The 20,187-nt window shown below is 35.6% G+C and overlaps 2 protein-coding genes across 2 annotated transcripts in view; one reads left to right on the top strand and one right to left on the bottom strand.

Moving 5' to 3' along the window:
• Positions 1-9,610, top strand: part of AVEN (apoptosis and caspase activation inhibitor) — an 88,519-nt gene extending 78,909 nt beyond the window's left edge. Inside the window, exons 4-6 of the mRNA XM_030950039.1 lie at positions 2,871-2,966; positions 4,499-4,859; positions 5,474-9,610. Of these exons, the coding sequence (XP_030805899.1) occupies positions 2,871-2,966; positions 4,499-4,859; positions 5,474-5,592 (576 nt within the window). The 3' untranslated portion in view covers positions 5,593-9,610. The remainder of the gene's footprint in view (positions 1-2,870; positions 2,967-4,498; positions 4,860-5,473) is intronic.
• Positions 6,794-20,187, bottom strand: part of RYR3 (ryanodine receptor 3) — a 193,233-nt gene continuing 179,839 nt past the window's right edge. The window contains exons 93-104 of the mRNA XM_030950304.1: positions 19,811-20,008; positions 19,098-19,228; positions 16,620-16,662; positions 15,943-16,070; positions 15,006-15,066; positions 14,019-14,165; positions 12,234-12,368; positions 10,599-10,755; positions 9,470-9,534; positions 9,266-9,366; positions 7,711-7,762; positions 6,794-6,924 (exon numbers count right to left, since the gene is read on the bottom strand). Coding sequence (XP_030806164.1) covers positions 6,829-6,924; positions 7,711-7,762; positions 9,266-9,366; positions 9,470-9,534; positions 10,599-10,755; positions 12,234-12,368; positions 14,019-14,165; positions 15,006-15,066; positions 15,943-16,070; positions 16,620-16,662; positions 19,098-19,228; positions 19,811-20,008 — 1,314 coding nt within the window. The 3' untranslated portion in view covers positions 6,794-6,828. The remainder of the gene's footprint in view (positions 6,925-7,710; positions 7,763-9,265; positions 9,367-9,469; positions 9,535-10,598; positions 10,756-12,233; positions 12,369-14,018; positions 14,166-15,005; positions 15,067-15,942; positions 16,071-16,619; positions 16,663-19,097; positions 19,229-19,810; positions 20,009-20,187) is intronic.

A 20,187-nucleotide genomic window follows, 5' to 3' on the forward strand; every position in this document is an offset into this window, starting at 1 on the left:
TCTGCAGCTGTCTTCCTCATCCAAGTCGCCTAAATTTTTACAAAATATATGCTTTTGTCTTCCAGGCTTTTCTTAAAATTGCTGTGAAACTCTGCTTGAGTGTCTTTTGTAACATCCACATATATTCAAATTTTAAAGATTTGCTATTTATTTTCTAAAATACTACAATAATTATTCCCTGGGAAGTGGTATTTAAAGATCATTTAGAGTTGCAAAGTCAAATTAAAGTGAGGAACTAAACCCAAATACAGAATTTGTCTAAACCACTACCTGTTTCTTTAGTGGAACACAGGCTTTCAGTTACTATTTTTTCTTATCGGTTCTTCCATTCCTAGTGTGCAGGATGGTGTCAATATCCCAAATATTAATTTCTTTATAATTTCCTCAGAGGATTTTCATTATAGCATTTAGGTGATTAGAACACAATAATTAATTCCTGAATGGCTAAAGCCATTGTGAGCAGACTGAAACTACATGTTGTCACCATTACCCTTCCTTTGATTTCTTATTTTAATCCAGAATCCTGTCCCAGATGGTTTCACAGCATTATATAATTTTTCACATTGTCTCTGATCTTCAGCCTGGAATCTCATTTTTTTATGACCCATCTTTCTTTTCCCTGTAAGGCAGATCCAAGTCTAATTTTCATCCTAGATACCATTTGCCAAATTCCTGGCCTTTGCCTCTTAACTCACCTGTTTCTAGTTCTTTGCCTGTGTACACATTATGTACAGGATTAAGAATTTTAAACTAAAGTATATTGGTTATGAGGAAACAGAGTAAACCAGAAAAGACATAGAAGCAGTTGCAGAATTATTAGATATTTCTCATTCTCTATCTTTTGTAGAAAGCAATGGCAAAGCATTAGTTTCAACTGTGGAATGGAAATGTTACAGTGACATCAACAATAACAGATTTTCAATTTATTAAGAATACTGTCTTTCATTTTCACAAAAAGTAGGTTTGCATTTGCTCCATTGCATATTGATAAAGTGCAATAGAAATCATGGTCTCGTACATATCATGGTCTGCAATTGAAAAAGCACAGTTATTAGTCATTAGGATTTTTCAATAAAAAATGGCAATTCCAGCAACAAAGTATGTCTCTACAATTCTTTTGAGCAAATAACGCTTTGTGCCATGAAGTGTTCATAATCTATTAAGTACTGCTTTTGTCCCTTTGCTTTTTGTTAGATCACCACTTTTAGAGAAGTCTCTACTTAGATAGCAAATTCCTTCTTCTATTATGTTATTTCTCAAAATTCCCCTTTTCCTTTATCCTCAACATTTCCTCCTCTTCCCTATCTCCACTTTTTTACCTTCATTTGCAACGTTCATTCATGTTAATATTTTTGAAAGTATACATAGCTCCTCCAAAATGCACTTAAATATTTGTTATTCAATTATACTTTTTAGAATTTTTTTGTGTTACAAGATTCATACAGTTTCCTTGTCTTTTGCAATTGTGCAGAAGCTACATTTGATCCTTAATATCTGTTAAAATAACTGTATTTTCTGAACATCTAGTTCATTGCTGGGCAACAAGAATTATTTGCTGAAGACTTTGTGAGGTTACTTTCACCAGTCAGTCATTTTTGATGGTGATCACTAACCCGTTGTAAAATGAAGTTCTCAGTACAGAAGAAAAGCCTTACATCAGATACCGTTTTTTTTAGTCCTTTTATTCTCATTAAAGGATACCAGAACCTGTATTTGGATACAAGAAACTGTTTAATCAACTGCATTGTTTCTTTTTAAAATTTATTTTAATTTTGCAAATATACTGTCAGAACACACTATGTCTTTGATGTTCATTCTTGCTTCGTGTGCAGGTGTTAAAAGCCTGTTAAAAGGTGTTGACTGGCTTTTGGAAGCAGTATGAATTTCTTTGACAAATCTCTTATGATATGTCACAAAATTCTCCTAATTTATGAGTATTTGTCAGTGCCAGTCTACATCATATTGAGAGGGACAAATTTTTGTCTCTTAAAGTGAGACTTGGAAGCAACTTGTCTACTTCCATGAAAATACAGGCTGAGAGCATAGACTGAACTTAAGCATTTTGTTGTCAGATTTTAAAATACGTGATGGATATTGGATTTATCTTTGCCAGTTTATCCATGGTGAATGTGTTCAGAATGTCCTGTTGTACTCTGAGCATGAAATCTGTTTTAAAACTACTGAAATCTGGTCTGTCCTGTAGAAACTACAAATATTGCTGGTCCGTTTTTGTGTGATTTTGTTTTTTTAAAAAGCGTCAAGAGAAATGGCAACTTCAATACCTGTCACAGTAATAAGTTCTCATTTAGCAGCAGTAGCATATCTTTCTCGAGTGTCATTTTAGAAGTCTTTGTAACTATATACTTTATTGGTTTTGGAAGTATCAAAACATTTGAAAAGATGGGGAAGTATGAAAAGGCCTCTGCTGAGGCATTAAATTTAGCTACACAGGAGATGCATGGGATGATTGCTTAGGAAGTAGTGGCAACTCATTAAATAATGGCATTTCACATTGCATGAAAGCTTCACACTTCAAAAGAGGTTTCAGTTGGGAAAGCTTCTTATGCCATTGTGAACTTCCTGAACTATTCCCTACTTTGGAATTTCAAGGTGTTGGCTAAGGAGCATTCTATTTATACCTTGTTTTTTAACCTTAAGTGATTATATGCATTTTAGGTGGTTTTATGTTATTATTTAGCCAAGCTGCTTCATAAAAGTGTATTTTAAACTATTAATTTGTGCATTTCATTAGATTTCTTGAATGTAAGTGACAGGAGAATGTAATAATTAATTTGATGGATGATTTTGTGTCTGGTTGGTTGTTGTGGGTTTTTTTCACAAATGTACTTATATGTTGAATTGTGTTGCAGTTCTCTGCACTTTCTGTTGACTGCCAGTCTTTGGTCCAGGCCCTTCAGGAATTGCCTCTACATCTAAGGCTGAATATAGCTGCTGACCTTGTGCAGGTAATGCTGTGAAATTTCACAAGAAAATGCAAATACTTTAGGGGAAATAATGTGTGCAAGAATGATTAGTCTTCAAACAGAAGTAGAATGTATTATAGAAGTAAAAGCATTTATTTAGACAGATGTGTCAAGTGGCATGTAATGCAGGATACCTCTCTGTTGACATATTTTGTGTGCCTATTTGGCCTTAAACAAAATGTCTGGATGTGCAGTATATTAGAGTTGAGATTGAGTATCGGAGTGTTTGACATGGAATGATTGCACTGGTTTTGTGTTTGCTTCTCTTGTTAGCAGCTGTTAAAAGTTTGCACCAAAATTTTGTAAGTGCTTTCACATTCTTCCTGCTAAGTATATTAATTGTGATTTAATCTTCTATATAACTAATATCAACAACATGCTTTTCTCCATGAATCAATCCTTACAGGTAAAACTGTCAATTGTACAGGTGAAGAAAGTGTCATTTATTCACCAGTGGCAGGATAGCAACAATATTAGTAGTGTTCCTTCAAACTGTGAAAAAGAAAATACTAATGTAAGGGAAGATCTAGTGAGACTTAAATATAAAAAAAAATTCTTAAAAGGCTCCATTGTCCAAGCAAGGAAAAGTATGGCCCTTACAGAAGGATTAAGACTAGCCCTAGGGAGAAGGACTTTGGGGATGTTTGTGAATGAAAAGCTTAACATGACTCAGCAATGTGTGGCATGTTTCAAAGGAAACCTGACCATCAGGTTGGGAGAGGTGATTCTCACTGTCTGCTCTGCTCTGCCCTTGTGACATCCCACCTGGAGAGCTGCATCCAGCTCTGGGGTCCCCAGCACAAGAGAGACATGGACCTCTTGGAGTAAGTGTGGAGGAAGGCCACAAAGTTGATCAGAGAGCTGGAGCACCTCTCCTGTGAAGACAGACTGAGAGTTGGGGCTCTTCAGGCTGGAGAACAGAAGGTGTCAGAGAGACCTTAAGCCCCTTCCAGTACCTACAGAGCCGAGCTGGAGAGGGACTTTTCACATGGGCATGTATGGGTGGGACAAAGGAAATAGCTTTAAGCTGAAGGAGGGTTGGTTTAGATTAGACTTCAAGAAGTTCTTGACTGTAAGAGTGGTGAGGCACTGGAACAGCTTTCCTAGAGAAGCTATGGACTACCTATCGCTGCAAGTGTTCAATGAGTGCCAGGTTGGATGAGGCTTCGAGCAATCTGGATTAGTGGAAAGTTCCCTGCCCATGGCAGGCAGCTTAGAACAGGTAATTTTTAAGGTCCATTCCAAACCAAACTATTCTATGATTCTGTCAGTGCCAGTGTTAGCATACAATCTCATATTCTGTAATAAGAGATAAAAGGAGTTTGTATTTTGCATTTGCTATTGGAAAAGTATCAAGATAACTTTAGTTTGCTTTTCTGAATTTGATTCTGCTTAAATTTCCTGTACCTTCTTAAGTGATCAAGTATAGCAAGTATGAATCATAATCCAAATTAGACAGAATAGTAATAATAGATAATCATTATAAGGACTCAAGTCCTTTCTTATACTCATAGGCATCAACACCTCTAGAGATCCCACAGATGAAATCTAAAATTTTTGAGGATGGGAAGAAGAGAGAGCAGCTGTTCCGACAGTCTCTGGCTCAGAGTGAAACCGGGCTGGTCTCCCATCCTGTTGGTAATTCTGTTGCTCCATCAGAACCTGGGAGTAAAAATGGCTCTCAGGCAAATGCAAGAGAATCATTTCAAAGAGTCCATCCACTATCAAGTCAGGACACTGACCATTTGGATGAAGAACTAGATCTTCTCCTGAATCTAGAGGCTCCCATTAATACAGAAAGTGGACCTGTGTCAGGTACATTATCCTGCAGCGTATCAACTGAGAAAGATTTGAAAATGGATTATAAGGAAAATGGTAAGTTTTCTCCTCAGCATGACCATATTTAATTTTCACTGGTCTCTGTTTTGGTGATGTTTTTGAATTTTTGATTAGCCAGTCAGTCATGTCAGATTGCATTTCATTTATCTGGGGCTGTGTTCTGGCCCATTTGTTCATTTTCAGTTTTAACTCCTCACTAACCTGAAGTTTCACCATTGTCAGTTCACTTTAAACATTAAGTGAAATTGCTCTGCAAAACAGCATTGGGCTTATGATTTAGCAAAAATTTAAATTTAAAAAAAGGTGTACTCCTAGAGAGTGTACTGCAATTTTATTGCAGGGAAGATAAAGTATTTGTATCAACTTTTAGTTCACTGTGCTAATAGTCTACAGAAGAATTGACAGCTATTTCTGATGGTTTCTCCTAAAGGCTACTTTCAAACTTCACTAGCATTGATTTTACAAAATGAAGTTTAGCATGGAAACTATTTTTGGAATATGACTTGCTGTTCTTCAAGAAGGAGACATTGTGTTTAAATACAGTCAGTTGTGCATTGAAAGCAAAATGATGCAGGAAAGAGGTAGTTGCAGGACAGAGGTAGTATGAATTGGTTTCCAGATTTTCAGTCTTCTTGTTTTTGCTTCTCTAGAGCCTTTAAAAGTAGATATGCCTGAAGAGAAGAGCACATCATCACAACAGCAGCAAAATACATCCAAAGATGTTACTGAAGAAGAGCTTGAAGATTGGCTGGACAGCATGATCGCCTGAAGCTCAAATTTCCTCATATGAATAATTGAATATAGCAAACATTATGTAGAAACTTGAATCTTTCTTTATCACCTTGTTATTTCCTTTTTCTGTCTGCCAAATGCCTGTTTTTCTATGCTGGCACTTAAAATTTTGTGCAACCAAAATGAATTTAGATAAGATTGAAAAATTGTTGAAGACTAATGATATTATTAGAAAGGTCTAAAATTTGTGATGAAGTTAGAGTTTTCTTTGCTAAAGAAGCAGGCTACGGTGCAGAAATAAACAGTTATTTCAGCTTGTACTTGCTCTATGTAGTCCTTAAAATAAAGCTGTGGATGAACAATGAATATATGTGTTTTTAGTTACCATTGTCAAAAAACTCCATATTGTAGAAAAGTGGGAAAGATGACAGCAACGGTTATATTTGGTTTATAATACTTTATTGCAGTGGGCACTTTTTATTAGAAGAAAAAAAAAAGCATAATCCTAGCAACTTCTACTTGCAGGTGACCGTAGAGCATTGTTTTATTTTGGCCTAAGATTTAAATTGTGTTCATTTTGATACAGTGTATATCTTTTAACAGCAGCATCTAATAAGCTGTTATTGAAGGTAGTATATAAACAAACTTTAAGTGCAATTTGATACAGAAAGACAGAAAAGCAATAGAGTTAATGGGTCTGTTCATCTAGAACACTAACAAAAAGTTTGCATAGCTATGTCTACAGAGGTTTTAAGGCACTTTAATGTTTCAAGGTTGACAAAGTGTTTGAAAATGATTTCTTTTTAACTGCTTAAAGCTTTTCAAACTGTATCTTGATACATTCACTAGCAAATTCTCTGGGGAAAAACTGGACAGCAGTTAGTTGAACTATTTTTTCTGAGGTACAGTCTCTGATGTTCAAGTTCTTCCATGTCAGATGTGCAATTAAGATGCCTTTTAGCCCTTTCAACTGTACTGCCAAACACCAGGTTAATGATGTAGTCAAAAAGTTGTTATAATTTTAGGCCATATTTGAACTGGAAGGCTTAAGTTAATCTGGCATAGTTTTTTTGCTAATTAAAATTCCAACAAAAGACCTGTTTCAAAAAGCCTCTGAAATAGTGTCAAATTTTATGTGTGTCTTGAACTTTGAAGACATTTAAAGCAAATACAAGTTGTGAAATTATGCTGTGAAAAGAACAGATTTTTTTTTTTTTTTTTTTTTGTATAGTGGATCTTAGCAGTTCATGAATAAATCATTTCTTTTGTGATATTAACCAAGCTGATCCTCATACTGTTTTCGGAAGCAGTCCCCTGCCGGGAAGAAATCCCAACATCTTTCTTGGTACATCTTCCACACAAATGATTCCTGAAAATGAGAACGAGTATTTATTTTACCAGTCACTGTGCAGTTAGTGCTGTAGATAAACGTTTAACAATAAACACATATTGTGCCTGCTACCATGGAGTAGAATTGGAGCTGGAACTCAAAATATTGTAACTCAATAATGTTTATAAGAGTTGTATACTTCTCTTAATTCAGTACTACTGAAATTTAAGCTCTATTTATAAAATATCAAAGTATAAATTAATCAATCCCTTTATATCAGAACAAACCTGTTGACAAATTTGTATATAAGCAAATGTGTTTTCCTTTGAATGGAAAACAAAGGTACTTCTGTAGCATTTGCCTAAGACCTTCTTATTAGTGAGAAGATATAATTAACTTCTAGTTATGTTCTTATTTATTTACCTTTAGGGCCTAACAATGCTAATATATGGTCACCCAAATGCCTATCTATCTACACATATATATAGATTTTGACTATCAATATAGTAGCTTAACTCCTTAATCCTCTTGGCAATAAACTACACCTGGTGCATTTGACATTTTCTTTTCAGAGATAAGATGACAGTAAGATTACTACTAACTGACTTCTGACAGAGTTCTCTGCAGTGAAGCAGTGCAGCATTCCCCCCTCCCCTTTGTTTCAACCCTTCTTGTCTTTCACTGGCAGTAGCCTCTTGGGGAGAGTGGCATCATCCACACTTCTCAGTGGTACATCAGTTCCACCTGCTGGTACACAGTTACAAGGCTTGAGAAGATAAAAATGTTGAAAGATAAGCTTAATGGTTTTTCTTATTTTCTACTCACCTGACCAGTATGTTCAGTTTCATCCTTGTTGATCAGATACATTAAGAAGAACCTGAAACAAGCACATGAAGTGGGAATTAATGGAGGAAACATGATCTCTCTGCCTGATCTTTTCTAGTCTGGGGTATGTGTGGAAGATAATGCTGACCAGCAAAGCAATGACACTACTAGGCATCTAAAGTGCTTAATTTAAGGGAGAAAATTCTGTCCTGAAGCATGTCTCCTGTGAAAGTGCCAGCAGATAAAAGATCTGTAGAAGTAGAAAAATGCAATTTAGCATTTTCTTCATTTCAGTGTGAGGAGCAATACCTGAATTAGATATATGCCAAATTCTGAGCACATATGCTCCAACATGTCACCTTGGAAGAGGTTACTATGGCTACTGCATGAGGAGTGTGCTAAATACTGAGCTGCACCAGGAGTTCTGAGCATTGCTGCTATACAGCTCAGAGGCTGAGCCTATCCTTCCCCAACACCTGAGCTCAGTCAAATGTTGAGAGCTTCAACTAATTAGGAAGACTGTAGAAAGTCAACTGTGGTCTGTTTAGAGGTAATACTAGTCCTGATTGGTCAGTTTCGGTGCAGGGAATTTGGAATGATGCTATGTGCTTTCATTGTGAAGGAAGGAAAGGACACTGATTTTAACAGTTGTCTAATTAGACGGTAACCTGGATAAGAAGATGTTCACTATATATTCTGTTATGAAGAAAATGGCCATTTTTGATTTACAATGAATTAGAGGTTCCCATGTAATAACTAAGCAATTTGATACAGTAAGAAAAGCTTGGATGTTGTAGACTAGTAAAACTAGAAGAAGTTCAGATGCACTATTCCAAAGCCAGACTGCTATAAGATTTCACCAGTTTCTCCTTTCATTCTACTGGTGCAATTCTTGTATAATTAATTATCTTTGTTGTATGAGTAACTAATGCAACAAGAATAACTTTTTAAATATCCTCTTACTAATGAAGTACTAATATCCTCATTTACTAATGAAAGTGGAAGAGCACTCTCTTGGGAGTTTGATGTAGTCTAAACATGTACAGCTCCTGAGTGCTTCAAGGTTTCAAAATGCTCCACTGTCACTAAAGAACTATAGAAATGGAGTTAATTATTTTTTGGACCTTATCTTTGAAGTACTTTCTACAAGTGCCTTTATTTGCTTTGTTTTGGGTTTGGTTTTTTTTTTTTCATTGAAGCCAGTTTTCTCTGGTCTCATCAGCATTACTAAGCCACCAGCATTCACAACCAAAACTTCCAAACTAAAGCAACTTATTAAACTGTTCCCTATCCTTCCCCATATCTGGCTTTCCTACCAGCAGAGTAAGGAGTTGATGTGCCTTCTGGTCTTATACTACTAAGGTACCTCATGTGTATGGTGAGCGCCTGAAAGGTAACCATCAGTATGGAATAGAGGAGGGGAGACCCTAAAGGAGAGGAAATATTCCTCAGTTTTCTAGAATTCTGGCTTGGGATTTTCAGCAATGTGTGCACCTAAATGACACTACATCTGAAAGGTCTCTTTATCATAATTCCAATTGTAAAATGTACTTACAGATAGTTTGCCAAGTTATGTTCTTGCAAAGTATGTGTTTCAAAGCCATGTGGAGTTGTGTCAAAGTAGTCATTGCCGATTCCACAAATAAAGCATTTGGTCTGAAAGCAAAAGTTGTGGTTATAGATGAATTTTAACTCAAAAACACTAATTGGTGACAATCTAGGTGAACAAGAGCAATGAAAAATGTAACGTGCTTCCTACCTCCATGTCCTCCCTCACTTGTTCTTGCTGGTCTCTTAATTCACCAAAAGCATCAATAATCAGACCTGTTTCAAATAGAAAAGTAGCAGTACTTCAGTACTTAGCAATATTCATATTGCAAGTAATGTCATTCCTCTAGAATTTAGTGTACTTATACATACAGGCACAATCTTGAGAGTGGAAAGACTTTTTTGTGCTTTGTTATTAATAAATAATATTATTTATTAATATATTATATAAATAATATTATTATTTAATAGTTCATTTAACCTTACACAAACTCATCTCTTTTGTTCCCATAAATTAAATTAATTTTCGCTCTCCTTCTCATTAAACTCTTATATCCCAAGTCTTTTTCAACATAGACAGCTCTGCTCCCACAGCCCGCCTTGGACAGTTAGTGAGTCTGCTTTGCATTTCAAGTATTACTGCCCCACTTTCAATGTTTTAAGAAAAGAATTGGATAATTGTGGAGACTGTGACATTTGTAACTTTTTCTCAGTATAGATGTGCTACATTTTTTTCTTTGCCACAAGGATGCCATAAAATAGTGTGGTTTTTTCCGTCAGCCTTAGAAGAGTTTATGCAATGAGTGTTGAATGCTGCCCATCACCAAAGAGGGGTCTTGTTTGCTGTAAACCACAACTGCAACCCAATTAAAACTGTAAATTGGCCTCCAAGGAAAGGAGGAAATGGCTATGTGGCCATGGTGACTTTCTCCATGGCATTTACCCTTTCCAACTGGAAAATCTCTATTCCCCAGTCAGCTGTGGTGATTCCAGGCTAGAAGTGAGAAGAGTGTCTTCAGCAAGGCTCTCCCAAGTTTAAATGCTTAGTATAGGACAACAGCGATCCTGCACAAGGTTCATCATTGCTGGATAGTTACAAACGTGTTCATAAAGACTGCAACCCATCTACATTACATTCCTTGTGCTTTGACTTTGTGTAGTACTTGGGAAAAGGCATATTATGTATAAATTAATATCAAATTATTACTTTCAGAAATAAGGATTTTATAAACTCAGGGATAAGTCTTTACAGCAATACTGCTAAATTTACCTCAAACATAAATATGGTTTTCAGTGATGAATTAATTTTGAACAGTGTCTACTAAGGTAAGTGATGGTACCTTGAATAATGGCCAGTAGGATAACAATGACAAAGAAGAAAAATGTGATGTCAAAGACAATTCGGTACATTTCATAAGGGTCTCCAGCAGGATCCTCAATTTCATCTCCAATGCCACCACCAGCTCTTACACCCACATACATGTGGAACAGGTAACACTAAAAAAGAGAGAGGAAAATTACAGATACATTTACCATGAACTATTCTTTTGGGGTTTTTTTTCTTGTTTTTCAAATTATTCTGCTCTGCTAATTCTCTTGACAATTTAAGTAACAAACAAATAGTAACAAGAACACATAATATCATTCCTCATGTATCAAACACACTGCACCAAAAATCTGTTACTGTCTTAACTAATGTGATTCCACCTTCAGGTGCACTTACAAAGAGGGGGAGTCAGCATCAGCTGTTACCTGCTCCTCCCTCACTGGGTCTTATTTCAGACTGAGACTATTTTGGGGCTATTTTTCTTGTATTTGTTACTGTATTCAACCATATTCTATTCCTTATATTGATTTCTAAGGTTCTATCTTGCACTGAATAAGAAGAAGACATCTTTTAAAGTTTTGCAGTGAAGTTTAGCAATGTAGAAAATATTGCCATAAAATAAATAGTGGGATATCCACAACAAGTAGATCTTGCTGTTTGTAGGTTTCTATATAAATTAATTTTGCAATACTAGATGTCTGATTTATTATATTGTAAATTAGTTGTGATCTGTGAAATGACCTGTGTTCACTTCAATGCAGAAGAAATCACTTTACAAAAGTATTGTCATATTTTTAAATATATAAATCTTAATCAAAAAATCTTTAATAATGTGTATATTTAAGCTCTGTAAGTATTTTTGCATGGACTCTTCTGCCAGAGTGACAAACTACTGATGTCCCTGTATGATTGGCTACAGAGCCTTTTAAACCACCTTCAGCCACACAGTGTGGGTTAAAACCAATATCAGTCTCTAACCACAGCCAGTTTTCTGGAATCTCATTAGACATCAGGGTGTTAATAATGAGTATAAAACCTGGCATTAGCAAACACTAAACAGAGCTATGCATCCATTTTTATAATGCAATTTTACTGATGACTTAAGATGCTAGTACTAGTTTAATAATACTTAAAAATGTAGCCTAGAATTCATTTACCTCACTTAACAGAGTGGTTTAAAATGTAGTATAGTTTTATAACTGGTGCTATTAATATCCCATAGTTCATATAACCTAAATAAGGACAGGAAGAGCTTGCACACTTGCAAATATTGGGAACAAATGGGGCTTCTTTGTTGTAACAGCACAGCTTCTTTTTGAAGCTCTGACCAGTTTGTCCAGAAATTCCTTTTTTACTTTGAGGGTTTGCCATCCTCAGCTGTAAAAGCATTGTGGCACATCATAAACCACAGTATTTAGGAGAAAAATTCAGAATACCTTGCTCTCTGTCATCTATTTGCTGTTGAGTTTAGACCACTGGAGAATGCAGAGGGAATTTCAAGACTATTTGTATTTCCAAAATGACATGTATCAAGAAGAACCCAATGGATTTAACGACAAACACATCCCTCCTTGCTCATCATTCTGTCTAAAGTATCCATTTGAAAATTCAAGATGATATTTGAGGCACATGGTGATGTTTTAGTTACCGTCATCATGTCATCACACTTCATGTCTGGTTCATCTTCATCTTCACTTTTGTTGTAGAATTTGCGGAAGAAGTTGAAAGCCACCACAGTGTAAAGGTACACTACTACAGCCAGGAGTCCCACAGTAAGCACAAGCTGCATGTGGGGACATGACATGAAAATAGGTTCAATATCATTTTGTCAGAAGAGACATGCCTGCTTGTTGCATTGCCTTAAATATTGAAAATTAGTCATATTGTACCTTTCCCAATAAGGAAATTAAAGACAGCAGTTGTGTATCACTAGAGCAATTTTTTACACTCTTTAGTTTAAAAATTTAATTATAGTAACTTAAAACACTGGATATACAATAAAAATTAAATAATAAAAATAAAACCCTTTAGATAATTTGACAATTTCAACTAGGACTTATTACAACTTATAAGGAGTATTTTCTCTTCCAAAGCTGTCTAGGAATGCCATTGCTAAAATGGAGGGAAATTTTTTTAGAAAAGAGTAAGTAATTTTCAGGTCCTGCCTGTAAGGAAATAAAATCATTAGGGAAAAAAATTAGCAGTTAATGAGACTAGATTATATTGTCTGTTGAAGTTGGTGTTAGAAGATGCAGCTCTGGAGAGGAGTTTACTCAAAGCTACATATTTTAAAAACATGCAACAACCAGTATTTACTCTTTAAAAGAAACATAAGAGTCTTGAAGGACAAGCTGATCAATTATCACTATCTGCAGATCTGTCAGCATGCTCCCAAAGTGAACATTTCAATGCAGTGTTCATATTTACTTGCCAGAAAAGCAACAAGATTAGAAAAATTATTCATTGCTTGTTAAGAATGTAAAAGCCACAGTCTTGAGTTAAAACAGTTTTGTAAACTATGCTCAGTTTTGACTATTACATTTTTTAAAAAATTCATAAGGAAGATACATAAGTCATTACATTCATTAAAATTAATATGGATTTGGTCTTCCTGAAGGAAAATAAATAGTATAAAATCAGAGTTTTCATTTGTTTGTGTGATGATAAGACATCGTCGCCATGTGTGGGTATATTTTTCTGCCTCTTCCAAAACATCATGTGCTATAAAATGCTTTGACAAATCTAGCAGAGCATAGGTGTGGGCTTAGAATATATGTTACTGCATTTGAGAAGAAATAAAATGTATATGTTTGAAATTATATTTTGGGGAATTTAGATTTCTTAAATGTGAGTTTAGAAGTAATTGTAAATCTTGCTTTTTGTTGTTATGCCAGCTAGGAACATGGGTTCTTTGGAGATCAGTGCATAATTCCCTGCAGAAATTTTAACAATTAATTTTAGAATTACACTTTATTAACCTGATTTTTGCATGACAAAGGGCCATAGAAGTATATTCCACAGTGCAGAATGCTCACACCTTTAAGCACATTTTTATTAGCTAAGTATTGAAATCTCAGTGCCCAGATCATTGTAATTGCTGTAGCTAAGGAGGGATTGTGTATTCTTAATATTTATCACAAATCAGCTCATCATTGAGAATATGGAACAAACTGGTTAGGAAGTAATTCATATTCTTATATTTTTCCAAAATTATGTGTTTTCTATTGTGTACAACACCTTATCTGTCATCACTTGGCAGGTATACATTGTTATAATTTCATAAGGTTTAGCATATATTAAGTGTGCTGGAGAAGATATGATCAATCCTACTATGATATAAATGAATTGCATTCCAATATTTCCTTTATGACAAGTTTTTTCCAGTACTTTTACAAAGTGTATTTATTTTCAAACCTTTTCATGTAGCACTAACCTGTTTGCCATTGTGAGTGACCGAAGACAAAATAGTTCGCAATGTCTTAAAACCCATAGCAATATCCAGCAGATGAGCAGCAAAGAAGAAGTTGTTGTAGTGCCCAAGGATAGACATAGTTGTGTACCAAACTAAATATAAAAATGACTGCAGAGAAAGTGAAAAGTGGCAGAGGGTTAACAGGTGCTGATATGCGTTATTAGATCCAGAACATAGAGTTTTTAAGTCACTCAAGTTGTTGTAGTAGGACACTTTGCCTACGTAGGGATTAAACAGCTGAAACTTCAGCCAGCTTTTGAAAATTACCACTGATGGAGTGGGAGGTCACCCTGCTTTTGCTGTTGAAAAATGCTGAGACCAGCCTCACTCAACAACCCCAAAAACAGACATCACAAGGATGTGAAAAATCTGTGTATCTTGACAGCTACTGGCACTGTAGGGATGTGGAAGGCAGGTGTTTCCTGATAGAGCAACCAATGAGTCGTGGTACTAATAACTTATTTTAAGATGAATGGTGCTCTGTTGAGCTAGCATGACTAGCCTGGGAACATGTGAAATCCATTCAATCACTTTATGTTGTAAAAACTCAGTCCTGCTTTTTAATGGCAGGGATTTCTAGCACCCCCAGAGGTGTGTGTAGATTCTTTAATTGAAAGGAAATGCTCCTCTGGGTTACTCCTTGAGGTTGAACCAAAGAAATCTGTCACTTATATGGGCAAGTAACATAACAATAATAATTGAACTACATTTAAAACCATGAATTTAATAAATAATGTACTATAATAGCAGTTATAACCATCTATAATGTGCAATATATAATTCTGAGTAAAACGTCCTTTAGTTCTATCACAAGGCAGAAAAAAATATTTTAAAATTGCTCTGTAATGCAATATTATTTGTGTATGTTTGTTGAAACAAAAGCAGATGGTGGAGGACATACATGTTTAGAGTAAATCAAAGCATATTCATCTAGGCCAACATACTCACATTATCAGTGAAAACAACTCCGAGCTTCCAAATGTGGTACTTTGTATCAATGGAGCTTAGCCTAAGAAATAAACAATTTTTGAAATGCATAAATGTTAAAAATAAGTATTGAATTCTGTATTTATAAACAACAGACTGGTTGTGGCACTTCACTTTAGAATAATTGTTGATTTTTTGAGTGATCTGGGTACTTCATTTTTCAGAGTATTCATTAATTCTGAGCACGATAAAGAGTTTCTAAACCAACAAAACGGATGTAACAATTTCAGGAAAAATGATACTTCCACATTCCAGACTTAAAAACTTAAGATCTATGCCAAAAGTAGGGAAATGTGGAATACAGATTGTTTAAATTGAGTGTAGTGTAAAATATGTAGTGTCTGTCTAGTGTAAAATATTCCCAGAATAACCAAGTGAAAAGGTAATGCCTTCTACAATATTCTAAATATTTTATCAGCCATTGGATGGCATGCAAAGGGAAATCTTTCTTGTGCATCTTACACATTGAGAAAACCAAGTCTTGTAGGAGCATAAATCACTTGGGACTGGGACAATTTCAAGCTCTCATCTTGACTGACGACTAAGTCAGGAAAACCTCTCTGAATCCGTACTAGATACCTGTTATCAGTCCACTGGTTTATAAACTTTGTTGTAAGACCTTAAAAATGCTGCATTATTTATTGTTTAAAACAAAAGAGTGACCAACTATATCAGTCAGCATAAATTTGCTGATTTTTTTTCTTACTTTTGTAACACACCTGTGTTTTAAAACAAACAAAAAGCTATTTTATTTTACTTCCACACTAGGAAGACTCATCCATTGGAATTCTCCATGTTGAGGAAAACATCACAACAGTTTCAAAATGAAATCCATTTTTATCTTTGATGATGAAATTATTCCAACACGTAATCTGTCTGTGAAGCTGAGAAGTCGTACCATGAAACAAGAGATGCCTCTTCTGGTTCACTCTCTTCCACTGGACTAAAGTCAAGGGCACTTTTGTCCAAACCCAGAAGTTCTGCAATGCGCTCTGCTCCGTATAAATCTCCATACTTGTTAATAACCTAGAAGGGGAAAAACAGAAGGTTTTGCTCACAGAAACTCCTCAGTGACATTCACCTACTCTAGACCAGTAGTTTTCAGGAATTAAAAAAGTCCTTCACAATGAACACTGCTAGAACAGTAAGAACTCCTAGGAAACCAGGGGAGCATAAAAAAGAAAAATAGAAGCATTAAAGGCTATTATCTGAAAGCTTATGTATAATTTTCTGTCATTTAAGCTGGCATGTTTTTCTTTTTTTAGGGCAATGAGGGGGCTTTGTATCCTAAAGATGACAATGATTGCAAATTAGACCTGCTGGCTGATTGACAGCACAAAGTTATTTCGAATGTCTGAGTCTAGGAAGGAAACCACAGCCTACTGTCTTCCTCCTTCCTCCCACCTACACCACAGCTGCCTTTTCACGGAGACATTTAACACAACAACTTCCACAAAACAAATTCCAGTTCTCTGTTATTTCTGTATTTATGAGTACAGAAGCATATGGATATCCAAATTAATCAAATAGTAGATTATTGCTCTGGAAAGCATAATAGAAATATAAAAAGCCTACCTTCCGTTTCACAAATTTGTCCCAGTAATTGTTAGGGAAGGACCTACATAGATAAGGCAAAGATATTTCAAGTTATTTACCTTGTTAGGGGAAAGGAAACAAAACAATGAAAAAAAGAGAAAATGCCACATTTCTGGTCATTGCAAATTTTTTTCACTCACTGCACTTCAGATTAGGAGAATGATTTCTTTTCATGGGGACAACAGCTGTTACTAATCATAATTTATTGCAATATAATCTTGCCCCTCCAAACCCCCTTTGTTTTTCCCATTCACAAATATGATTGGCTACAAAGGTTGGCAGGCAAAATACTATCACCTGATAAGTTTAACAATTCCTTAGTAGCAGGTTAGTCACTGTAATATTATTCATCTACTAAATAAATATTTTATCACCTCTATCCATAAAAATCAAACCAGATTTCAGAGAAAAATAGGAGAATCTTAAAGGATAAATAATTTTTTAGTTCATTGGATTACATTTCAAACAGAGGCTGAACACTTGAGAACTAGTCAACGGTTTGCCAACAGAATATATAAAAATCTTGAACTTGCCAAGAAAATTCAAGATCATTTGCCAATATATAGCAAATATATATATATATATCAGTATCCTGGAACTGCTCATTCTAATGATCTTACTGTCTGTTATACCTGTTTTGAGGAATACCAGTTAGCAGGAAACACTACAAAATTTAAGATTTTTCTCTCGTTATTCCCTGGAAATAACACTGAGTTGAGACTGAGTTTAGACAATATGCAGGAATGCAAAAGAGAAAAATATCTATTTAAACTAAAGGACAGTATTGCTAATATAAAGCAAATGCTAGCACAAGAAAAATGAGATTCCACAACAATGTTCTGCTGGGATGTGAGGCAAACTTCCCAATGACTATGCTCCAACTTTTACCTTTCTGAATTGGAATTCTGAATTAAATTAATCCAAATAAAGGCAAATGCTTCTAGTAACTCAAATGGATGGTATATTCTACTCCAATGCTCTGTATTATTTTTTTGCTTGATTTCTCAGGCTTTTAAGCAAAATATGTCATAGTGTAGCCAGCTTGTGTCTATCTCTTTTACAGGAAACTCCAATAATTTGTCAGGGTACATCTTTTGCACTTTTAATTGCTTTTTTCCCATTATAGAAAGCACATTTCAGTTTATACAGAACATTGGGTACCCTCCAGCAGTGGTTATTCTGATCATACAGTACTTGTACTAAACCTCGAGACTCAGTTAACATTAGAGGGAAGGATTATCCTACTTAAATTAGTCTTAATCTTTTGTTTAACTTCAGTAGACAGTGAAACATGCTGAGAACAGACTGTACAGCATGTCATTAGCGATAAACTGACAATGTATTTCATTAATTCTTTCTTGTGTTTGCTGAAGATTAACTTACTGGGTATCTAGATGGGTTGCTATCAATAGTGATACAAACTGGTTGGAAAATAAGCAAGCTCTCCAGTTTCCCAATTAGCTTTGGTTGTAACTTCAATAATATGTGCTAGTTCATATTGCTGAATAAAATTAAGAAAAATACTTAAAACTTAGGTGTAGGAAAACAAAGCATTACAAAATTTCAAGTATTTTAGAAATTCAAAATTCCATTCTATCATGGAAGCATAGATAGAAGGGACCTTAAAGATCATCAACTACCTGCCAGGGGCAGGGCCAGCTTCCACTAGACCAGGTTGCTCTGAGCCTCATCCAGCCTGGCCTTGGACACTTCCAGGGCTGGGGCATCCACAGCTTCTCTGGGCAACCTGTTTAAGTGTCTCACTGTTATAGTAAAGAACTTCTTCCTAATTGCTAATCAAAACCTACCAGCAAATTCTGAAAAGCAGGCTGTAGTCAAGGCACTTTTTCTGTGGGAAGAGAGCTGACTTGCTGTGTTTGTCTGTGCTACTCCTACAAACTGCTGCAGCTTACCGAGACTTAGAATCAGTATATGACTACTACAGTATTTGCTAATGCCACAACTTGACAGATATTCCTGTCAGACCTACTCAAATTCTAGGAATGCTATTTTCCACTAGATTTACTCCTCTTGTCATGTACAAATTTCTTTACCAAAGAATGGGAAAGAAAGGGAGGAGAATATATACACTGTCCAAGTGAAATAGTCACTGGAAAGGATGAAAGTTATCTTTTTAAAGACTTTGTCTTTTAAAAGTTTCTCAACAGAGACTAATATGTGAAATGTCTTGGAGAGATATTTTGAGGTAAAATACCTAATCCTTGCAAATCCTAGAAAATGAAAAGGAAGTGGAATATATGTGTTATCATAGTATTTATTAAATAAACAGATAATAGAGGATTTCATGTTAGAATCTACTACTGTAGCATCTAATACAAGGGGATAAATGCCTTTCTTTTAGATGAACTAAGTGACAGGTGGACAGGAAAGTTCTAGATCAGTGGCTAATGAGCTATAATATCATAAGCAGTTTACATAGAGTCTAGTTTTACTTACGGAGTATTGATAACAAGGCGATCCCATTGTCCTTTAATATCATCCTCACTTGGTTGTTCAGTTATATATAGTCCATCAAATTCCAGCTTTCTAGCCACCTCCTTTTCTCTCTTGAACACAACCAGAGGGACCTGTGAAAGTGATGGTGGCCATCTTTGTAATGGTTTATGTATTTTTGGTTCTTTGTAACACAAAAATGTGAGACAAACATCACACTAGAATCTCCCACACTAGGCAGATCAATGCCTAGGCAGCCTCTGAGCAATGGCCACCTCGGCAGTCAAGCCCCAACCCTTCCCCACACACAGATTTTTATTGCTGAGAATGATGTTCCATGCCATGGAATATCCCTCTGGTTGGTTGGCTCAGCTGTCCTGGCTGTGACCCCTCCCAACATACCTGCTGAGGGATGCACAGAGTGGGTAAAGCAAAGACAGAGCACTCACACTGTGCAAACACTGTCCAGCAATAACCAAATGTGGCTGTGTTACCTGCACTATTTTAACCACAAATCCAAAACACACACACACTGCTAGGAAGAAAGTTAGCTCTATTTCTGCTGGCCAGAATACAGGAGGAAAACATCTACCTATTGAGCAGTGAGAATTTGTGAACAGCTAGGTACAAATGCTATTCCAGTATTAGCACCACCAACCACCTTGGGACATAACCAATGTTTAACAAACAGATTAGCAGTAAGATTAAGAACTTGCCTTTAGGCAGTAATATCCAATCACGCAGACAAAGGAGATGACAGTATGAATAACTGCCAGTGCTCTGAGAGCAGGTGCCATGTAGCCAGTACTTTCTTCTAAAACAAAAAACACCATGCCCTCGTCTTCTTCCTCTTCAGCAAAGGAGTTCCAGAGATTAGAATCTTCCTCTATTTCATCAAGTGGCTCTTCTGTCACCTGAGAAAAATTCAAGCACATTGAAAACAAAATAAACTTAAAAGCTTTTCCTTTAATGACAAATGATGTTTTCAAAGCCTGCTCAAAGGAAGATGATAGATCATTAGCTTTAAACATTCTTCATTTACAAAGCATAAGTCTCCACTTCATGTCATGTCACTGAAAAGAAAATCTGGACA

The sequence above is a fragment of the Camarhynchus parvulus genome, chromosome 5, assembly GCF_901933205.1.
Source record: "Camarhynchus parvulus chromosome 5, STF_HiC, whole genome shotgun sequence".
Classification (NCBI taxonomy): Eukaryota; Metazoa; Chordata; class Aves; order Passeriformes; family Thraupidae; genus Camarhynchus; species Camarhynchus parvulus.